The 19664-nt window shown below is 40.4% G+C and overlaps 1 protein-coding gene across 8 annotated transcripts in view; it reads left to right on the forward strand.

Annotated features, from left to right (window-relative positions):
- LOC140467146 (neuron navigator 1-like) overlaps positions 1-19664 on the forward strand; it is a 641282-nt gene that overhangs the window by 610770 nt on the left and 10848 nt on the right. For all 8 annotated transcript variants that reach the window (XM_072563228.1, XM_072563227.1, XM_072563230.1 and 5 more), the window contains 6 exons: positions 1980-2215; positions 4412-4566; positions 5126-5197; positions 8202-8398; positions 11472-11590; positions 13336-13533. In XM_072563228.1, coding sequence (XP_072419329.1) covers positions 1980-2215; positions 4412-4566; positions 5126-5197; positions 8202-8398; positions 11472-11590; positions 13336-13533 — 977 coding nt within the window. The remainder of the gene's footprint in view (positions 1-1979; positions 2216-4411; positions 4567-5125; positions 5198-8201; positions 8399-11471; positions 11591-13335; positions 13534-19664) is intronic.

Raw genomic sequence — 19664 nt, forward strand, 5'->3', positions numbered from 1 at the left:
CAATTTCCAAACACTTCACTCAAATTTTACCCTTTTTTTGTCATAAAATGTGCTTGCTTTTCGTTGATGATCAGTTCAAGATTGTTGGTCACTGTTTTTGATTTTTGGGAGTCATAGAGAATGTATGTTATACTGTGAGAGTTATAATGGTCTAGCTGTATCAATGAGTCTCTATTTGTGCTGAGGCTGACTCAATAATATCAACCCAAATGAAACTGGTCCAAGATCATCATTATTTAGACATGGCATAACCACACAACATTGATTCTCAATGAATCAATGAGACAGAAAATATATGGCTGGTTCTGCACCTAACTATCTACCCAGTATCCAAATAATTATGATTTCAAAACATCTGTTACACTTTTAAACCTGTTATAAACTATTTAAATACCATCTACATTTTTGTAACACCTTTGAAAGTTTGCTGGCATCCACCTCCAATGCATTGATGCCACTCAGGACCCCATGGCTCTGCACAGCCTCTATCCCTGGCTCCATTTACTCTGATTTCTCTGCTGTTCTAGCTGTTACCATCCCCCCTACCCTACACCCCGACTCCCCACTGCTGCTTCCCTGCTTCATTAATCCCAGCCAGCTTTCTGTACCCCCTGGGCTCCTCCTTTTTAAGATGCAGCCTCTGATCTTTTCTACTGTGCCCTGGATATCCAGCTTCCTTCCTCATGCCTATTGTAATCCCTTCCAGCACATAGCATCATCAGGATTAGAAATGCTGTGTTAAATAAGAAGACCTTTGAAAATAACAACAGGAGGCTTATTCTCCATGCCCACGATGCACGGTACAGTGTAAACATGATGAGTCAAAATTAGATAAACCCAAATAGAAAGCAAAGTGTTGTAGAAATTCAGCAGTTTTGATAGCTCCTGTGGAGTGAGAGAAAAAAAATACAAAGCTAAAATTTCAAGTTTGATATGAGTCATCATCTAAATTCAAGCCAAGTTGGGTCCAAATTGTCAGCAATTTCCACTGACAGAATGACCCTTAATCAATCAAAATTCCAGACTGGTAACTCCAGATCGGTCAGCTGGAGCAGAGTTAGACCAGGCAACAGAGCAAAATAATAGAAAAGCCATGTTTAATGTCCAATCCCTGTCTCTGTCTCCCTGCAATACCTCCTCCTCTTCCCCCCACCCCGCTGGTCAGTTTGAGGAGGTTGATGACCTAGAGTCTGAATACTGTACTTGCCTGTTTCCCCTCCTGTTTGTCTAGCTGCAACAACAAAGGCTGCACAGTTGCCCCTGGGTTTTGCACTCCAGTAACAAAATGCTGAAAACACGTTTGACTGCATTGACGATGTTACGGACTGTGTCACAATCACCTAAAGACCACACCATTAACAGGAAGAACTTACTGATTTTTTTTCCAGAGCTAACTTCGAACAATGTTGATGCTTTTTACTGTAAAAGCTCAGGCCATTTTAAGATCTGAATAAATAGTAAAATAAGGATCCCAATCGCATGCTTGCTGTGCCATTGTATGTTCATTTTGGTTTTGACACGAGGTGCATTTTTAAGCTGAAACCAATTGCAAGTGGGCTTCCTTGGCTTTCCCAAAGCTCAGCTTAACATGAATTTGTGGGCAGGCCCCCTGCAATTCAACTTGTTGAAATTTTATTGTCAATATACCCTTCCAATTGACCCTTTTGTGATGTCAACAGAATTATTTTTTAAATTTAAGCCTAATATTGCAAATTTTGGAACCAGATTGCATCAGTCCTGCAACACAAAAAAAAATCTGTAAGAGGCAATTGTGGAGACAAACTTAGCTGGTACTTTATATAGGAAGCTTATGACATTAAAACTCACAGATCTATTAATGAATGCACAATATAATGAGTTGCTAGTACGTAGAGCATGATTTAGAATTTTACTTCTATTTAAGCTTTCTTTGTGCATTGAACAATATTTGAAAAAAAAGGATGTTTTTTGGAGAATTAATCCAACTGGTTTTCTTTCAGGATTGAAAGAGAAAAGTGTGGACAGTTTGGTTTTTGAAACCCTAATTCCAAAACCGATGATGCAGCATTACATCAGCCTTCTCCTGAAACATCGAAGGCTTATTTTGTCAGGGCCCAGTGGGACTGGGAAGTCCTACCTATCCATTCGCTTGGCCGAGTACTTGGTTCAGAGATCAGGACGAGAGGTCACAGATGAAATCATTGTAACATTTAATATGGACACACATTCATGCAAGGTAATTATAAGAAGGTATTGCAAGCTGACCAAACTCCTTTGTATTGTTTCTTTGTCTCCCAGACGTTGCAAGAAATGGAGTGGCTTGAAGTTTTAAATCCGTAGGCATGCAGAATTATTTTCTTTCATGTGCTCTGAATTGCTGCATGTTTAAGTCTGTGGTGAAACAAAGCTCCATTATGCCTCAAACAGAGAGATTTCTGTTTTCTATTTGGTTTCTTGATGGCGGCGTCATTAAACAAGATAATGTGATTTAAAAACTGACTGAAGTCAGCTGTATTTTTAAAATGGGTCTTTTGTCATTGTCTGTGGAAGCCAAGTACACACAAGTGTGTAGCTGGAAAGCAGGAAGAATTCCAGAAGCTCAAATCTTGTTCTGCCAAAAAGACAGAGCAGGATTTCATGTTCACTGTGTCTGATTGTACCCTGACCCCAATTCCAGGGTCAGGTTTTGTTCAATAAAATTGATATGTCCTCTTTGGAAGACTCAGCCAGCTGGTTGAACATAGGATGCCACAGCATGTGACAGTGGCTGGGACACAATCCCAGCTTTCCTTGGGTCAGCCACTCATTTAGAAGGAAAAACAAGTCACCATCCCAGGTAGGAATGGAATTTCAAGAACATGGCAAATGTAATTTAAAATTAAGGCCATATAAGCATAGAACCCTTGTCAATCACACTTAAAGAGCACTATTCATCATGGGTCAGGTAAGTTGAAAAGAATACAAATTGAAAAGTTCTCTGCTTGCCTCATACTCTGCTTTTGTGTAATTGTCTTGTAAATAAATCAGTTTAGCTTGAGAATTGTGGTCTGACAGTGGAGTCAGAATGTCATCAGAGAATAGTCAGTGGTGCATAATACTGTGAAAAAGATAATTGTGGGTATTATGTCATGGTACTCAATTCACGCGATGGATTCTGTCCAAATCCTGTCACTCAGTGTATTGGAGTCATGGAACTGTCTATGGAACCTGTTTTTTCCAGTGTGTAGTGAAAGTTAAGGGATTGGAAGACAGCCAAAATTGTAAAAGTGCTTCTTTACTTCATACTGCTGTTTGGAGATAAAATAACTAAATTGCACTCAAACTTACCAACTTTGATTAGAGTAGAAAGTAGCCTGGGCTTCTTTACTCTAGAAGACTTAAAATATAAGCTTCAAATTTTGACTGGGTTGTCTAGGTGTTGTATTATGTCTCATGATTAGTATCCCTTTCATGATATTATGACTATAATAGCATGTGACCTAAGGGTATAAAAGTCTCAGAAGCAATCATCTTTGGGATCACTTGAGGTAGGATGTAATTGAAAGCATGCTTTTCTTTGGAACTGAGTAGTTTAATCTGAATTCAGGCACACTACTTGTATATGTAATATATACAAATATTACAATATAGTTAGCTGTAATAAATGTTCTTTTCTTCAACGTGCCAGCAGTGGTGCATTTATCCAAGACCAGTTTCTAATATTACAAGTGAGAATATGAGCATTGCTTCATCATGTAATAAAGACTGTGCTGGAGGTACAACCCACATGAGTATGTTAGTTGTCAAGAAAGTGTTAATGAGAAGACCAAAATCTGGAGCATGAGATCTAACTTAGTCACCAAAACAATCCAAAAGAGAATTTTGGAGAAACGTCTTCTTCACATGGTAGAATTTGAACATTGTTATCAAGTGGGATAATTGAGACCAAACATACAGTAAATAATACCAAAGGATGAAGGCCAATGCTGATAGGGTTGGACAAGAAAGAGAAAGAGGCTCATGTGAAACAAAACTGCAAGTCTGAGTGGTGGGCTGAATGGCCAGTTTGCGCAAGATAATCTATGCAGAATAGAGCAGAATGCAGTGAGTTAAAATTGCACTCTCTGACTATTATTTAACTTTTCTTCAAAATGGCTGACCAATATCATAGAGAAGTATCAACTCAGTTATAATTGGCAACAAAACATTTGAAGTGAACTTAAGTTTTGCTGGTCTTGAATATTTGGAGCCATATTTCAAGACTCTCAAAAACTTTAATGTCATTGATTTAAAGAGAGTTTGTAAGGAGAAACAAATTAGTCCGGATGAACATGATGTAATTTTATAAATTAAGTGAAACCATTTTGGAGCCTCATTCATTAATACTTTTATGATGAAAAATCCAAGCCAATCATCAATTCTTTTTTAAAATATATTTGTTTTATTTCTGTAGGATTTGCAGCTGTACCTTTCCAATCTTGCCAATCAAATTGACAGAGAAACCAGCACTGGGAATGTCCCATTGGTGATAATCCTTGATGACCTCAGTGAGCCTGGTTCCTTGAGTGAACTTGTCAATGGTGCTCTTACATGCAAATATCATAAATGGTTTGTTTTTTTCGATCTACTAATGCATGCTACAACTCCTTTACAGTTAAATATTGTTAACATCAAATTGTTAAAAGCTTGTAGTAAAACCTAGCGTTTGTTGGGAAATCACAAAAGTCAAAAGCTCCAGAGTAACAAGGCAATTCAGTGTTGGACTAAAGTAATTTGCAGTGTTATTGCTAGAGTAACAGGACACAGAACATACAGCTTCTTTCATTACTTTCACACCAAAAAAGTGGAACATCTAAACAATGTGCACAGACCACCATAATTTTATCACGGGGTGCTTAAAAAACGCTGCAGTGCTTCAAACTATGAAATGGTTATTAAATGTGGATGTTGTCGACTGTTTGTGCACTACATCTCTTACACTGATTTTTCTGAGCATCACCAGTCTTTCTAGCCAGAGCTGTTCCAAGTGTTAAATAGTTATTCAAAAACTCTGATATTTGCAACTACAGAACATGCATTTCAGAATTTAATGACGATCCTGAAATTGATAACCATTTAACATGGCAGTTTAAACAGTGTATTTTCTTTTGTTTTCCTTACAATATAGCCCATATGTAATTGGAACGACTAACCAGCCTGTCAAAACAACACCAAACCATGGCCTTCACCTCAGTTTCAGGTAAAGTGCAGATCTGTGTATGTACTAAGTAGAATTCATACTTTTTTCATAGGGGAGTTGGACCTTTCATAAAAGAAAAATAAATGAATAAATCTTAGATTAAGTTAGGCCAAATCTTTCCATAACTGAATGTTTGAAATCAAAATAAACCATGCTGATCTGTCAATCACTGAAAGGAAAATGGCGGGTTAATGTTTTGGTTTCAAATTGCCATGATGACATACAATGAAGATTTGCAATAATAACTAATTAATTACAAATTAGAACTCTTACTTGTTAATTTTTTCTGATCTTTATCTTCCTTGTTAGTTTTTCTGTATTCTGCAGCGTCATTTGATTTTTTTGCACGTCTCTGTTGAGAAACAAAAATTGCTGGACATCAGTAAAGAGAAAACATGAGTTAGCATTTAGTCCAGTGTTTCCTCTTCAGAACTGATCATAGCACGGGAACCTTCGTATTTGTGTTGTTGATAGGGTTGGAAACAGAAAAGGAGTGAACAGATAGAAAGAGAGGGAGCCCAGAGAGAGGTGTGGGGGGAGCGAGAGAGAGGGGGGAGGTGGGAGGAAAGAAAGGAGTCAAGATTAGAGTGGTGCTGGAAAAGCGCAGCATCCGAGGAGCAGGAAAATCGACGTTTTGGGCAGGAGCCCTTCATCAGGATTTTCCTGCTCTTCGGATGCTGCCTGACCTGCTGTTTTTTTTCCAACGCCACTCTAATCATGACTCTAATCTCCAGCATCTGTAGTCCTCACTTTCACCTGGGAAAAGAAAGATGTCAGGCAAAGGGATTGTTGGTAGTAAGCAAGAGAGAAGAGAAGCTGCTTAGGTGATAATAATGATTTGGAGGCGCCAGTGTTGGACTGAGGTGGACAAAGTTAAAAATCACGCCACACTCGGTTATAGTCCAACAGATTTATTTGGAGGCACTATCTTTCAAAGGCTGCTCCTTCATCAGGTGGTTCATCAACCACCCGATGAAGAGGCAGCGCATCGAAAGCTAGTGCCTCCAAATAAACCTGTTAGACTAAAATCTGGTATGTGATTTTTAGCTTAAATGATAATAGGTACAATGAGTAGGTGAAAATGGGTTGGCTTTTTTCATGACAGGACCTGTGGTGTGAGGCAAGATAATAGACAACCTAAATACTACAATTTCCTATCTACAATCAGTTCTGAAGAAGGGTCTGAAGAAATGTTAACTCTGTTTTCTCTTCACAGGTGCTGCCAGACCTGATAGGTTTCTCCAGCAATTTCTGCTGTTGTTTGTTTCAGATTGTACAGTTCTTTGTTTTATTCAATTTAAAATGTCAGGAGCTAGAGAAGGCTTAAGTGGAGGGAAGAATTTAGTATGGTACCCAAATAAACTTGATTTGACCTCAACCAAATGCCAATAGAAGTGTCTTTCTTTCTTCCCTTCCACTAGTTCAGTGCAATGATGGTTTTCTGCTTACACTAAAGGCTTGTACTCAAGCTGTCCTGGAAATATGCCTCATAACATTCCCTGCAAACTTCAGTAGAGCTGATGGCTGGACAAATCAAGTTTTATTTAGGAAACACAACTAATTCTGGGGAAACATTGAGTACATTCCGAGAGATGCCCATTTGGTTCTTGAATAATTCATTAATGGGACATGGGTGTCACTGGCTGGCCGGTATTTTTATTGCCTGTCTCTCAAGGCCCTTGAAAAGATTATGGTGAGCTGCCTTCTTGAACTACTGCAGTCAATGTGCTGTGGGTTGACCCACAATGCCATCAGAGAGGGAATTCCCAGATTTAGACTCCGCGATGCTGAAGGAATGGTTGTATGTTTTCAAGTCAGAATAGTGAGTGGCTTGGAGGGGAACGTGAAGGTGGTGGTGTTCCCATGTATCTACTCTCCTTATCCTTTGAGATGGAAGTGGTTGTGAGTTTGGAAAGTGCTGTCTGAGGATCTTCGATGAATTTCTGTAGTGCATCCTGTAGGTGGTTCACACTGTGCCCTATCGATGGTGAACAGACTTTGGGGAGTTAGGAAGTGACTTATTTGCCACAGTATTCATAGCCTCTGACCTGCTTTTGTAGCCACTATATTTATGTGGTGAATCCATTTGAGTTTCTTGTCAATAGTAATGCCAAAGATGTTGTTAGTGGGGGATTCAGTGATGGTAATGCCATTGATTTTCAAGGGATGGTGGTTAGATTGTCTCTTATTGCAGGTTGTCATTGCCTGTCTTTATGTGTCATCAAAGTTATTTGCCAATTGGAAGCTCAAATCTGGATATTGTCCAGATCTTGTTGCATTTTACATTGATAGTTTCAGTGTCTGAAGAGTTGTGAATAGTGCTGAACATTATGCAATTGTCCATATGAGAGGTTGATAAAAAGGGGTCAGTTTTATTCAGGAGCTCACTGTACTTTTGAAGTAACACTGTGCTGCTGTAGTATTCTTGGCTGGTAGATCTCATAGCAGCTTGTGGTGTATCTGAGCTGACTATGCAAGCAACCTCATCCCTTGAGGTTTGGTGCAGATTTCTGTCTTGGATTAATTGGAAGTTCAGTTCTGCTGTGTTTGCACCAGCAACTCCCAAGGAATTAAGGGCTGTATGTTTTGGAAGTCAAGTCAAAACCTTAAATTGTATTATACTTTGATTTGTAGCATACATAATATTTGGAGTTTTTTTACTTAAAATTAAATTCTGCGAAGAATTGTTTTATGAAAGTTAAAGAAAAGGCAAACTGGACAATTAACAGATTGAAGTCCCAACATTTTCTTTACAATACAATGAGACAGTTGGCCTCCATTGAACTAATTACATGTTCTTCAGTTGAACAACAGTAATTGCAGAAAATCAGTTGATGAATTGTATTTGATGAGTAGGGAGTATTTCTCTTCCTTTTATGAATATGAATAATTGTGGTATTATTCTCCTGACCTTGTACCAAAACAAAATTATTTTGTTCCCATAGTACTTTCTTTATCTGCAAATAGAAAATATTAAATAACAATGCTTAATTTTGATCTCTAGGCTGGTGCCATTTTCAAACAATGCAGAGCCTGCCAACGGATTTCTAAGTCGCTATTTACAACGGAAACTGATTGAATCAGAAAATGTTGCAAATGCAAACAACAATGAAATCCTCAATATTCTTAACTGGGTGCCAAAGTTATGGTACCATCTCCATACATTTCTGGAAATGTATAGTACATCTGACTTCCTTATTGGTAAGTGCTCATACTTTGGCATTAAAGATCACTTGATGACCATCAGTGGCTGATTTTTTAACTTATTGTCTGTTAATTTGCTGAAAAGGCATCTAAATCTTAATATTTTAAAGTTCATGTGTTTTAGTCATAGTTCGTCTTGTCAGTGTCTTACTTTGAACACTTCTTGTGAAATCTAGCTGGGTCTATGAAAAATGTTTGAATTAATAAACAGCACTGACATTTTCTCTCAATTTGCTAATGTCCTGGGCAAAAGCTTCAGTTAATGTGTGCTCTTGACTATCAACTACAAAGCCAGTGAGAAACGCACACTAAACCTTTGAAGAGGGTACATCAGACCTTATGCCAACTAGGCAGTTCCACGCAAGTTGGGAGCCTTTGTCTAGAATCGAGTGCTTGTGGGTGAAAAGCCTCCTAAACAGAAGCTGACTGACAGATCCTGCACTCAATAGCCACTCGTAGGAGGCAGTGGCTGCTGACCAGGAAAAAAAAAAGTGTTGATTTGTGGAGATATGGGTTGTCGTGGGGAGGTCCAGGGTTGAGAGTTGAGGGATGCCATGGAGTTGACCACAAGTGCAGTGGTGATGGCTCTCAGCAGCCTCTCCCTGCCCTCCATAACACACTGAGTGCCATTATGATCAAGAGCTCCCAACTCCTCCTAGTTGATGTTCAGCCCGCATTGTTTTTGACTTTGGGATTCAGCGTTTCCGAATAGAGTAGGGTTGTATATATAAGCCAGTCTTGAGGGGAGCTAACAACTATCAGTAGGCCATTCATCTTCTTAAGCTTACTCCACCATTTAATCAGAATCAATCTATGCCTTGATGCAATTGATCTGCCTTTGATCCCAGCGATTTGAAGGAAGTGAGGACTGCAGATGCTGGAGATCAGAGTTGAGTGTCATGCTGGAAAAGCACAGCCGGTCAGGCAGCACCCGAGGAGCAGGAGAATCAACATTTCAGGGATAAGCCTTTCATCAGGAATATGGGGGGGGGGGGCCAAGGGGGCTGACAGATAAATAGGAGTGGGGCTGGGGGTAGGTAGCTGAGAAGGTGATAGGTAGATACAGGTGGAGATGATAGTGATAGGTCGGAGCAGAGGGTGACACAGATAGATGGGAAGGAAGATGGACAGGTGGGACAGTTCAAGAGAATGGTGCTGAGTTGGAGGGTTCGATCTGGGATGAGGTGGGGGGAAGGGAATTTGAGGAAACTGGTGCATTCGCCATTGATGCCGTGTGGTTAGAGGATCCCAAGGCAGAAGATGAAGCATTCTTCCTCCATGCATCAGGCTAGGATTTGATAGTGGAGGAGACCCAGGACTTGCATGTCCTTGGTGGAGTGGGAGGGGGAGTTCAAGTGGTTGGCTACAGGACGGTGGGGTTGTTTGGCGAGTGTGTCCCAGAGATGTTCTCTGAAATGTTCTGCAAGTAGGCATCCTGCCTCCCCAATGTAGAGGAGACCACATCAAGAGCAACAGACACAGTAGATGACATGCTGGAAAAGCACAGCAGGTCAGGCAGCATCCGAAGAGCAGATTCCTGATGAAGGGCTTTTGCCCGAAACATCAATTTTCCTGCTCCTCGGATGCTGCCTGACCTGCTGTACTTTTCCAGCACCACTCTGATCTAAACTCTGGTTTCCAACATCTGCAGTTCTCACTTTTGCACAGTAGGTGAGGTGTTTGGGTGTGCAGGAAAATCTCTGCTGGACATGCAAGGATCCTTTGGGGCTTTGGAAGGAGGTGAGGGGGGTGGGTGTCGGAGCAGGTTTTGCACGACTCACAGCAGCAAGGGAAGGTGCCGTGAGTGGATAGTGGGTTGGTGGGAGGCGTGGACTAACGGGGAGTCACTGAGGGAATGATCTCTGTGGAATGCTGGTAGGGATGGGGAGGAAAATATATCTCTGGTGGGGTCTGAATGTTGGTGGCAGAAGTGGCAAAGGATGATGCGTTGTGTCTGGAGTTGGGGGGGGGTGTAGAAGGTGGGGACCAGGGGGTTCTATCCTTGTTGCAGTTGGAGGGGTGGGGTTTAAAGACAGGGGTGCGGAAAGTGGAGGAGATGCACTGGAGGGCATTGTTGACCATGTGGGAGGGGAAATTGTGGTCTTTGAATTAGGAGGCCACCTGGGATGTTCTGGAGTGGAATTGTTCCTCCTGGGAGCAGTTACAGCGGAGGCAGAGGAGGAGAAATTGGGAGCAAGAGATAGCATTTTTGCAGGTGGGTGAGTGGGAAGATGGTGTAGTCCAGGTATGTTTGGGAGTCGGTGGGTTTGAAGTAGATGTTCGTGTTGAGTCAGTTGCTGGAAAGTAGAGGCGGAGAACCTCAGACATGTGTATCCCTGTTCCTTTGTTGCCTGGAATTAGAGAAGTTTTCTTTGGGTGAGGAGGGATGGGGTGGGGGAAGGTACCTTCAACAAATGGGCTGTTGGGGTGTCAGAGAGCTACTGTCACTGAGGATCCCAGTCATGGAAATTTCAGGTGATCAACATCAATGTACAGAGATTTCCATTGATAGTTGTATGGGGGAGGAAGAATACTTGGGCCTGATTCTTGCTTTTTTTTCTTCTTTGTGAAGTGGAATTTGATGCTAAACTGACATCTACTGACTGTTCCTAGTTTCCAGAGCCTGGCAAGCACTCTGACACCCCCTACAGCCCATTTGATAAAGGTGCCTCTCCCCATGCTCTCCCCCCTGCAGCCCCCCAAAAACCTTGTGTCGTTAGGAGTTCCAGGCAACAGAGGAACAGGGATCCATATGTCTGAAGTTCTCATGTGACTTGGAGGGGAGCGTAGATATGAAGGTGTTCCCATTCATCTGTTTCCCTTGTGATCAGGGTTTATTACTCTTTATTACTCTACCTTTCTTCCTCACTTTGATTTCTGGTCCACATACTCAGTGTGATTGGCAGTGTCATGTAGAGCTGGTAGTTAGTCAGCCATCAGTTGTCTACTTCACCAAATGTTTGAATGTATACCCTGTCCTTCATCTTATTAACTTCTAAAATAATAAAAGTCAGAGACATGTAGCCATTTTAGGATATGGATATGACTATTTTTATCTATTCCTTTGCAGGTCCTTGTTTTTTCCTGTCCTCTCCAGTCAACGTGGCCGAGTTCAGGGAATGGTTTATTGACTTATGGAATTATTCCATTCTCCCCTATCTTCAGGAAGGAGTTAATGATGGCATCAAGGTGATTATATGTATTTGATTAAATATCTACATTAATTGAGAATAGTTGGCTGGATGGTTAGTTTATGATACAGACTGACACTAACAATGCAGGTTCATCTTCCACATTGGCCAAGGTTGGCATGATGGTCCTGCCTTTTCAACCTTGCCCTCACCTGAGGCTTTGTGGCCATCTCGCTTTTTTGCAAGCAACCCTATGCTCCTCTGGGACTATGGTTGACTTCACTATCTTCTGGTCTGACCGACAGGAACTCTAATGCAATAAAAACATTCAGCATTGCATCTTATCATCTAGTAACCTGTCTGGGACTGTTTAAAAGAAAGGGAAATTTAACATGTCAAAGGCTGAGGTTCAAATGTAAATTAAAATTCTGATTACAACCAGTGCCAATTCAGTGTGAATCCTGCTTCCAAATGCAGGAGCTGTGTGAGATTTATATGGAAGTGGTGATTCCTGGACCCCGGGTGAAAAGTGTTGTGTTGTACAGAAAACTGAGGCTTTTGAAAATTTAACGTCATAATGAAGAACTTTGTCAGTTACTATATTCCGATTGCTATTACCAACAAAAACAAAATCCAATTTCATCAAAATGTACTTTGATTTAATAAAACTTGAAATTGAATTCTTCAGTGTTTGGATGGAATCGTCTGACATTTTGGTCTGCTGGATTTTCAAAGCTGCTCCTAATTTAAAAAGCAGTTTTCCATATTCTAACCTAATTCCTTTCATCTGTCCCCGTTTGTGTCAGGACCATATCTTAGTGCCAATGTTCAAATAAAAGAAAACAAATTTGTTCCCTTTCTTTGTTGAGACCCAGAGATAATAAAATCTGAGGACATCCTTGTAATGGATTTTATGTCTCATAGAGTGTGCTTTTGACAGGGGATTCACAAAATATTTTAAATGATGAGCCCATCAGCCCTCATCAATCCAACCCCCTGAGCTCATCCTGAGAATAGAATGCGAAGGTGCCAAAATCAACAGCCTAGTCACAATATGTAAATGAATAATTCATGGCCAATTGAGCTTTTAAGCTAGTATTCATCTCCCTTCCTATTTATATACAGTATACACTTCCCAGAGTGGGCAATTGCTCAGAACTCCTGGCTTCCTTCTTTTCAAGATGGAATTCATTGAACTTCTTCTGTGGTGATTCTACCACCACTGACTTTTGTCCTTAGATGGGAGAAGGACAAGCATCATTCCCCCCTTATCTCTTGCATTCCTAATGTAATTCTCTATCCCATCTTTTCTATCAGTCTGGTTCTTGACATTTAGTGTTGATTATTCACAAGTTTAAGAAAAGAAATCAAAACTGCTTACAGTGTAACTGCAGTGTCACACTAAGTATCTCTCCTCAAAAGTATTGTGTACGTGAGTATTTCAACACATTGAACCCAATCTCGAGGAAGTTATCTAGAGACATCAGACTAATAACATTTGTCTTAAGAACTAGAGCAGTCAAATACTTGGGTCAGTGAGATTTCACTAGCCTTTTGAAGTTAAAATTTCTTGAAGTTTACAATTATCTGAAGTTTGAAGAAAGGGAACATGTATAATCATCAGGAAACATTTCAGTTGACATTTAAGAGAAAAAAACAACACATGTCAGTATCATGAATCTATTTACATTGAAATTCACAATTAGCTTTAGAAATTCATTTTTGATATGTCTGATAGAAAGTAGTTTTGCAATAAACTTGATGACCTTTTGATTGTCTCTAATCTTTCCGTTTTTGTCTTAGACATATGGACGAAAGGCAGTGTGGGAAGATCCCGCTAAGTGGGTGCAGGATACTCTACCTTGGTCAACTGCTTCACAAGATCGCTCCAAGATCTTCCATTTGCCTCCACCAAGTACGGGATCCCAGGTTCCAGGTCCTCCATCAGACAAAAGAAAGATCAAAGAGACAGCACCGACCTCACTTGAATCAGACCCACTTGTAAGTGTTGTAGCTATGCCTCTTCATTCTGTTAAAGTTCACACAATGCCAAGTTATAGTCTAAACAGGTTTGGAAGTACAAGTTTTTGGGGTGCTGCTACCTGATGAAGGAGCAGCACTCTGAAAACTAGTGCTTCCAAATTGGACTACAACCTGGTATTGTGTGATTTTTAACTTTGTCCATCCCAGTCTAACACCAGCACCTCCAAATCATGGCTATCATCTTTCAGTGGCTGTGAAATTCAGAGCTTCACTAGCTACAGAGTAAAAGTAGGCATGAGCCTCAAATGTTGAAATAACACTGTCTATTATTTTTGTGATATTAACAAAAATTGTCATTGCCTTGGAAAGGAATGCTTGGTGGGAAATCTCTTGATGTTCTTTGAGTTGTGGAATATCATCATAAAGGTCCAAAACAGTTCTGAAGAAGGGTCACTGGAAATGTTAAGCCTGCTATCTCTCCACAGATGCTGCCAGACCTGCTGAGTTTTCCCAGCATTTTCTGGGTTTTTTTGCTTGTGTTAAATTAGTTTGAAGTCCACATAGAGTGCAATTTCAATCACCATTTTAATACTATTTTCAGACGAGGTAATGTGCAAAATCATTGCTACATTGCATTTATTTCTATTGTGCTAAGTTGAACACGTCTCCTTATACATTTTGCCTAAAAAAAATCCTTATTCATTCACTCATCTTGTGTATATGTTAAACCCTGATTTTTGACCAAAAAATTCAGTCACACTGTAGTTACCATCACTTGTCACTGAAGTTAAACATGGGCTGATGACAGCCTCTGCATTTGAAGGCAGCAGTTCAGTTCCCTGTGTCTGTGCCAAATAATAAAATTACAATGTGGCTCCTTCTGTGCTCGTTTTTGGTGGCAGTGTTGGCAGGAAGAGTCTCTGACTTAGCAACTCTGCAAGCATTTGCAATGTGGTGAGACAATAGAGAGGTGAATTTCACCCTCTCAAAATCAGCACTCGTGTATGTCTCGTTTTTAAGTTTCTTCTAAAAATTTAGTCTCAGAAGTACTACTGTCTTACAAGTATATACAGTAAAATGTTTGAGAGCATTTGAGCTCTTTTAATTGTCTATCAGTCTTTGCTATAATGATCTCCTGAGGAAGTAGCTTACCAATGTTCACTCTCCAAGATATAACAGAAGGAGTGGTTGCTTCAGCCAAGCATTGGTCAACTGAGAGTGATGAAGCAGCACAAGGATATAGAATGAGGGAAGAGAAAAATATTAACTGTACTTTATAGAAGAAAGAGGAAATACATGTGACAAATGCAAAAAAAGAGGCAATTGTGTGGAAGAACAAAAGAAGCTCAGTTTGCTTCACTGAGTTAGGAACCAGTGAGTCATTCAATCAACCCAGCAATTCTACTCCATCTTTGAATTATACAAATTCTATTCTAGGATGGACAATCTCTGTTTTTTCTGTACTTTATTCATATATTCTTTCATCTCCAGAGCACCGATCCTGCATAATGTGTCCCTGACCTCAAGTATAGTTATGTCGAACAAATGACATAACTCATTAGCTACTCCTTTAAAAATATAATGATCTTTCATCTCTGAGCATGCACACTGAATTTAAGAGAAAACTAAAACCCTCTTCACTGAAGACCAATTGTTGTGGAAGTATTCCATTCACTTTGGTTTGTAACGTTTGATGTAAGGGACATGTGGATCATTCATTCAGAGGAATTATGTGTGCTCCAACTTCACAGTCTGATAACTCGGTTAGAGCAATATTGAGGTGAAAATCAGATCTATCCCCTTTATCCAAACTCAACAGCTATTTGTCATTTCAGCAAAGCACCACATGACTTGAACTCCACATCGAACCAATGTTTAAATAACATAAGTATCTTTAAATATCTCATTTCTGAACTTTTGGCAGACTTATTTCATATTTTCAGACAAGTTAAAATGAATTTCACCTTTCTATAGCACATGCACTGAATGTTGATGAAGAGCCCACATCTTTATGATATATCACATTAGTGGCTTGCAGAAGCCAGCAACATTAACTTGGAATTAATTATGTTAAAGCTGAAAACTGTTTAATTACCAAATTCGTTGAAAAAATGTCTTCATCTTTCTTCTCATACATACTGTAATAAAAATCAAATGTAGCATCAACTGATCACAATGCACAGAATAGGAAATTCTCATCTAATGTTGCAGAGTTACATGAGTTAGAAATGTGCATACTTATTTTACTTGAAATATAATTCAATCTAATTTAACAGGGGGAAGGGTACTCACATCATGCAGGATTCATACAGGGTTTGACAGGTTAAAGGTTGAGACAATGGATCCCTTCGTGGGACAGTCCAGGACCAGAGGGCACAGTCTCAGAATAAAGGATTGCCAATTTATGACTAAATGAGGAGGAATTATTTCTCTGAGGGTTTGAGTGTCTTTGAAACTCATTAACTGAGAGGGCACAGTACTTTTCTAGATTTAAGGCTGAGATAGATCCTTGATCAGTCAGGAAATCAAGAGTTACAGGGAAAAGGCAGGAAAGTGAGCATGAGGAATGTCGATCAGCCATGAACCGATTAAATGATGGAGCAGGTGAAAAGGGCTAAATGGCCGACTCCTGTACCCATTTCTTATGGGATAATATACAGAGCAACGTTTTTTTAACATAGGTAATTTAATATTTTTGTGTATTACTGGTAAACATAAGTTGTGATGGACAATAAACATGTTTTTGTCAACAAAATATTGATACCAGAAATTAATTACTTATTAGAAGACACAGGAGATATAGTATTAATTTCACATAAGAATTTCACTTCGTTAATAACCTTAATTTATGATAGTGTTGAAAACTTAGATTTAATCTCAAAACTGTTTCATTTCATGCCTGAACTTTAAGTTGCCTTTTCATTTGGTGCTGGTCACTAAATTGTAAGTTTTAAATATCTAAGGGAACATCCTGAGTCTGGTTAATTGTGCTCCCTGATGATATGAAGCTTGATGTTACTCAATGGGTGATTTTTTTATTCACTAATATACGCTCAACTTCCATGGAGAGCTGATTGGACAGCTGTGTATCTTTAAGCTGCTGCAGGGTTTAAACATCATCACTCCTAGTAACAGTTTTAATCAAACGCTTTGTGGACTTCAAATCAAACAGCAGTGTCAAAGCCCTTGATAATTTGAAGTGAATCTGTAAACATTCCTCATCTGAGTGTTACAGAACTTCCAGCAACAGCTGGTAATGGTGAGGGAGAGCACTGAACAGAGAGATCAAGCAGTTGTGCTGAGACCCTCAGCAGCAGGTGGAGATGGTGAACAAAGGCAAGTGAAGAAGTCAAGCACACCTTCTCTAGAAACAAGTACCTTTGGGAGATGGAATTTCTTAAACCAGTGTTAGCCACAAGCTTCATTCCATGTAAATACCTCTTTGTCTAGTCTTAATCTCTCCTTATGTTTCTAATGATTTGATGCCAGTGGGAAAGGGAATCCCTGCTTCATATTCTTTGTGCCATTTGTTGCTGCTGCTGTTCTTGATTAACTTCTGTTGAAATTAGATTCCTGGTTGCCAGATGACCTTTAGAGGCACTAACAATGGGTTTTACAGTCTTCAACCCCAGGAGTAACAGGAGTGAGCATGTTCTCATACTAACGCATGTCCTTCTCAAGTTCATACAGACCTTTCTACCTCTGACCAATAGCTAGAATGTGAAATTAACATGGAGATGAAATAGACAAACCAATCATGCACCAACAGAGACGAATGAATACACCTTCAGGACAAAGATCCTGCAGAAACTTTTCAAGGTCTATGTCATTGTCAAGAACCACACTATCTCCATCATCTAGGTAGGATAGTGGAAATTAGTCAACTGTAGCCTGCACTTTCCTTCTGAGAGTGAATGAAAATGGCCTGAGTTCTTTCTGGAGCTGGTTTATGCCAGTGAAGAAGATGATTTTCAAAGCTGATTTTTGGGCTCATCAATCACTTGATCTACAAAATAGAACTACACGTTGTTTGAATAGTTTTATTTCAGTAAAGCTGTCATTGAATACCGAGTCAATAGTAAGGTTTCTGTTATGTTCTGCCTTATATATCGGACTGTGCCACCTTAAGCTAATTTTGTACCAATGCAGAGCAAACACTCCTTTCTTAAGAACACAGACTTTGCAGCTGCTATTTTGATAAACTGTAACTGATTTACCAGCTATCAAGAACAGAACGTTCTTATCTGCACCTTCTAGCTTGTAATGCATTTATTTTGTATTCTACTTCAAAAATATATGTCAGCCTTTTTTAGTTTTGTTTTCTTTTAATTAAGACAAACTTAGAAATATACTTTATTTTGGAAGAACTTGCATTCTAATCAGAAAATAGATATTAATTTTTTTTGGGTCAATGCATAATCTGCAGATGTGCACAGCTATCGTGTCAGAATTGTCTGTTGTCTGTTTGGACTTCAATTTATTTTCCAAACTTCTACCACTAAGAGATTGATGTTCATTTATAGATGACTACCGTTACTTCCTCTAACTTGTTACATATACCATTCCTCAAGGAATAAACAGTGTGGCGATGTCATGGTATTTAAGATTCCAACAAAGTTATTAAAACTAACTGTTATGTACAAACATTACCTTCACAGGTACATAACTGAGCTGACATTCTGCTATTCAGTTAAACAGAGAACAGTTACAACATGCTTAATGTCACGCTTAGAATGATTTTTGGGAAGATAGAATACATATCTTTATAGCTGAAAATGTGTTGCTGGAAAAATGCAGCAGGTCAGGCAGCATCCAAGAACAGAAGAATCGACGTTTCGGGCATGAGCCTTTCTTCAGGAATGAGGAAAGTGTGCCAAGCAGGCTCAGATAAAAGGTAGGGAGGAGGGACTTAGGGGAGGGGCGTTGGAAATGCGATAGGTGGAAGGAGGTTAAGGTGAGGGTGATAGGCTGGAATGGGGGTGGGGGCGGAGAGGTCAGGAAGAATACTGCAGGTTAGGAAGGTGGTGCTGAGTTCGAGGGTTGGGACTGAGACAAGGTGGGGGGAGGGGAAATGAGGAAACTGGAGAAATCTGAGTTCATCCCTTGTGGTTGGAGGTGCGGAAGATGAGGTACTCTTCCTCCAGCTGTCGTGTTGCTATGGTCTGGCGATGGAGGAGTCCAAGGACCTGCATGCCCTTGGTGGAGTGGGAGGGGCAGTTGAAGTGTTGAGCCACGGGGTGGTTGGGTTGGTTGGTCCGTGTTTCCCTGAGGTGTTCTCTGAAACGTTCCGCAAGTCAGAATTGTCTGTTGTCTGGTTGGACTTTTCCTACTTGCGGAACGTTTCAGAGAACACCTCTGGGACATCTGGACCAACCAACCCAACCACCCCGTGGCTCAACACTTCAACTCCTCCTCCCACTCCACCAAGGACATGCAGGTTCTTGGACTCCTCCTCGCCAGACCATAGCAACACGACAGCTGGAGGAAGAGTGCCTCATCTTCTGCCTAGGAACCCTCCAACCACAAGGGATGAACTCAGATTTCTCCAGTTTCCTCATTTCCCCTCCCCCCACCTTGTCTCAGTCCCAACCCTTGAACTCAGCACCACCTTCCTAACCTGCAATATTCTTCCTGACCTCTCTGCCCCCACCCCCACTCCGGCCTATCACCCTCACCTTAACCTCCTTCCACCCATCGCATTTCCGATGCCCCTCCCCCAAGTCCCTTCTCCCTACCTTTTATCTTAGCCTGCTTGGCGCACTTTCCTCATTCCTGAAGAAGGGCTCATGCCCGAAACATCGATTCTCCTGCTCCTTGGATGCTGCCTGACCTGCTGCGCTTTTCCAGCAACACATTTTCAGCTCTGATCTCCAGCATCTGCAGTCCTCACTTTCTCCTACATATCTTTATACACATGCTATGGTGCAGTGATGATATCCTGGGCATTTCTTTTAAAGGTATATGGGAAAACTGACTCAGACATAATACAACATTGCACCTATGAGAAGACCACCTGTGCCCTCCAAATTTTCACTTTTTCTTTTCTCTGTGGAACCTGGGTGAGCAATAGTGAGACCAAAAGCTTGAAGCAAATATGTCAGTCTCTCTAAACTGGCTACTGGAATGTAACTCAGTCTCCCACATGATTC

This window comes from Chiloscyllium punctatum, chromosome 45 (assembly GCF_047496795.1).
Source record: "Chiloscyllium punctatum isolate Juve2018m chromosome 45, sChiPun1.3, whole genome shotgun sequence".
Taxonomy (NCBI): Eukaryota; Metazoa; Chordata; class Chondrichthyes; order Orectolobiformes; family Hemiscylliidae; genus Chiloscyllium; species Chiloscyllium punctatum.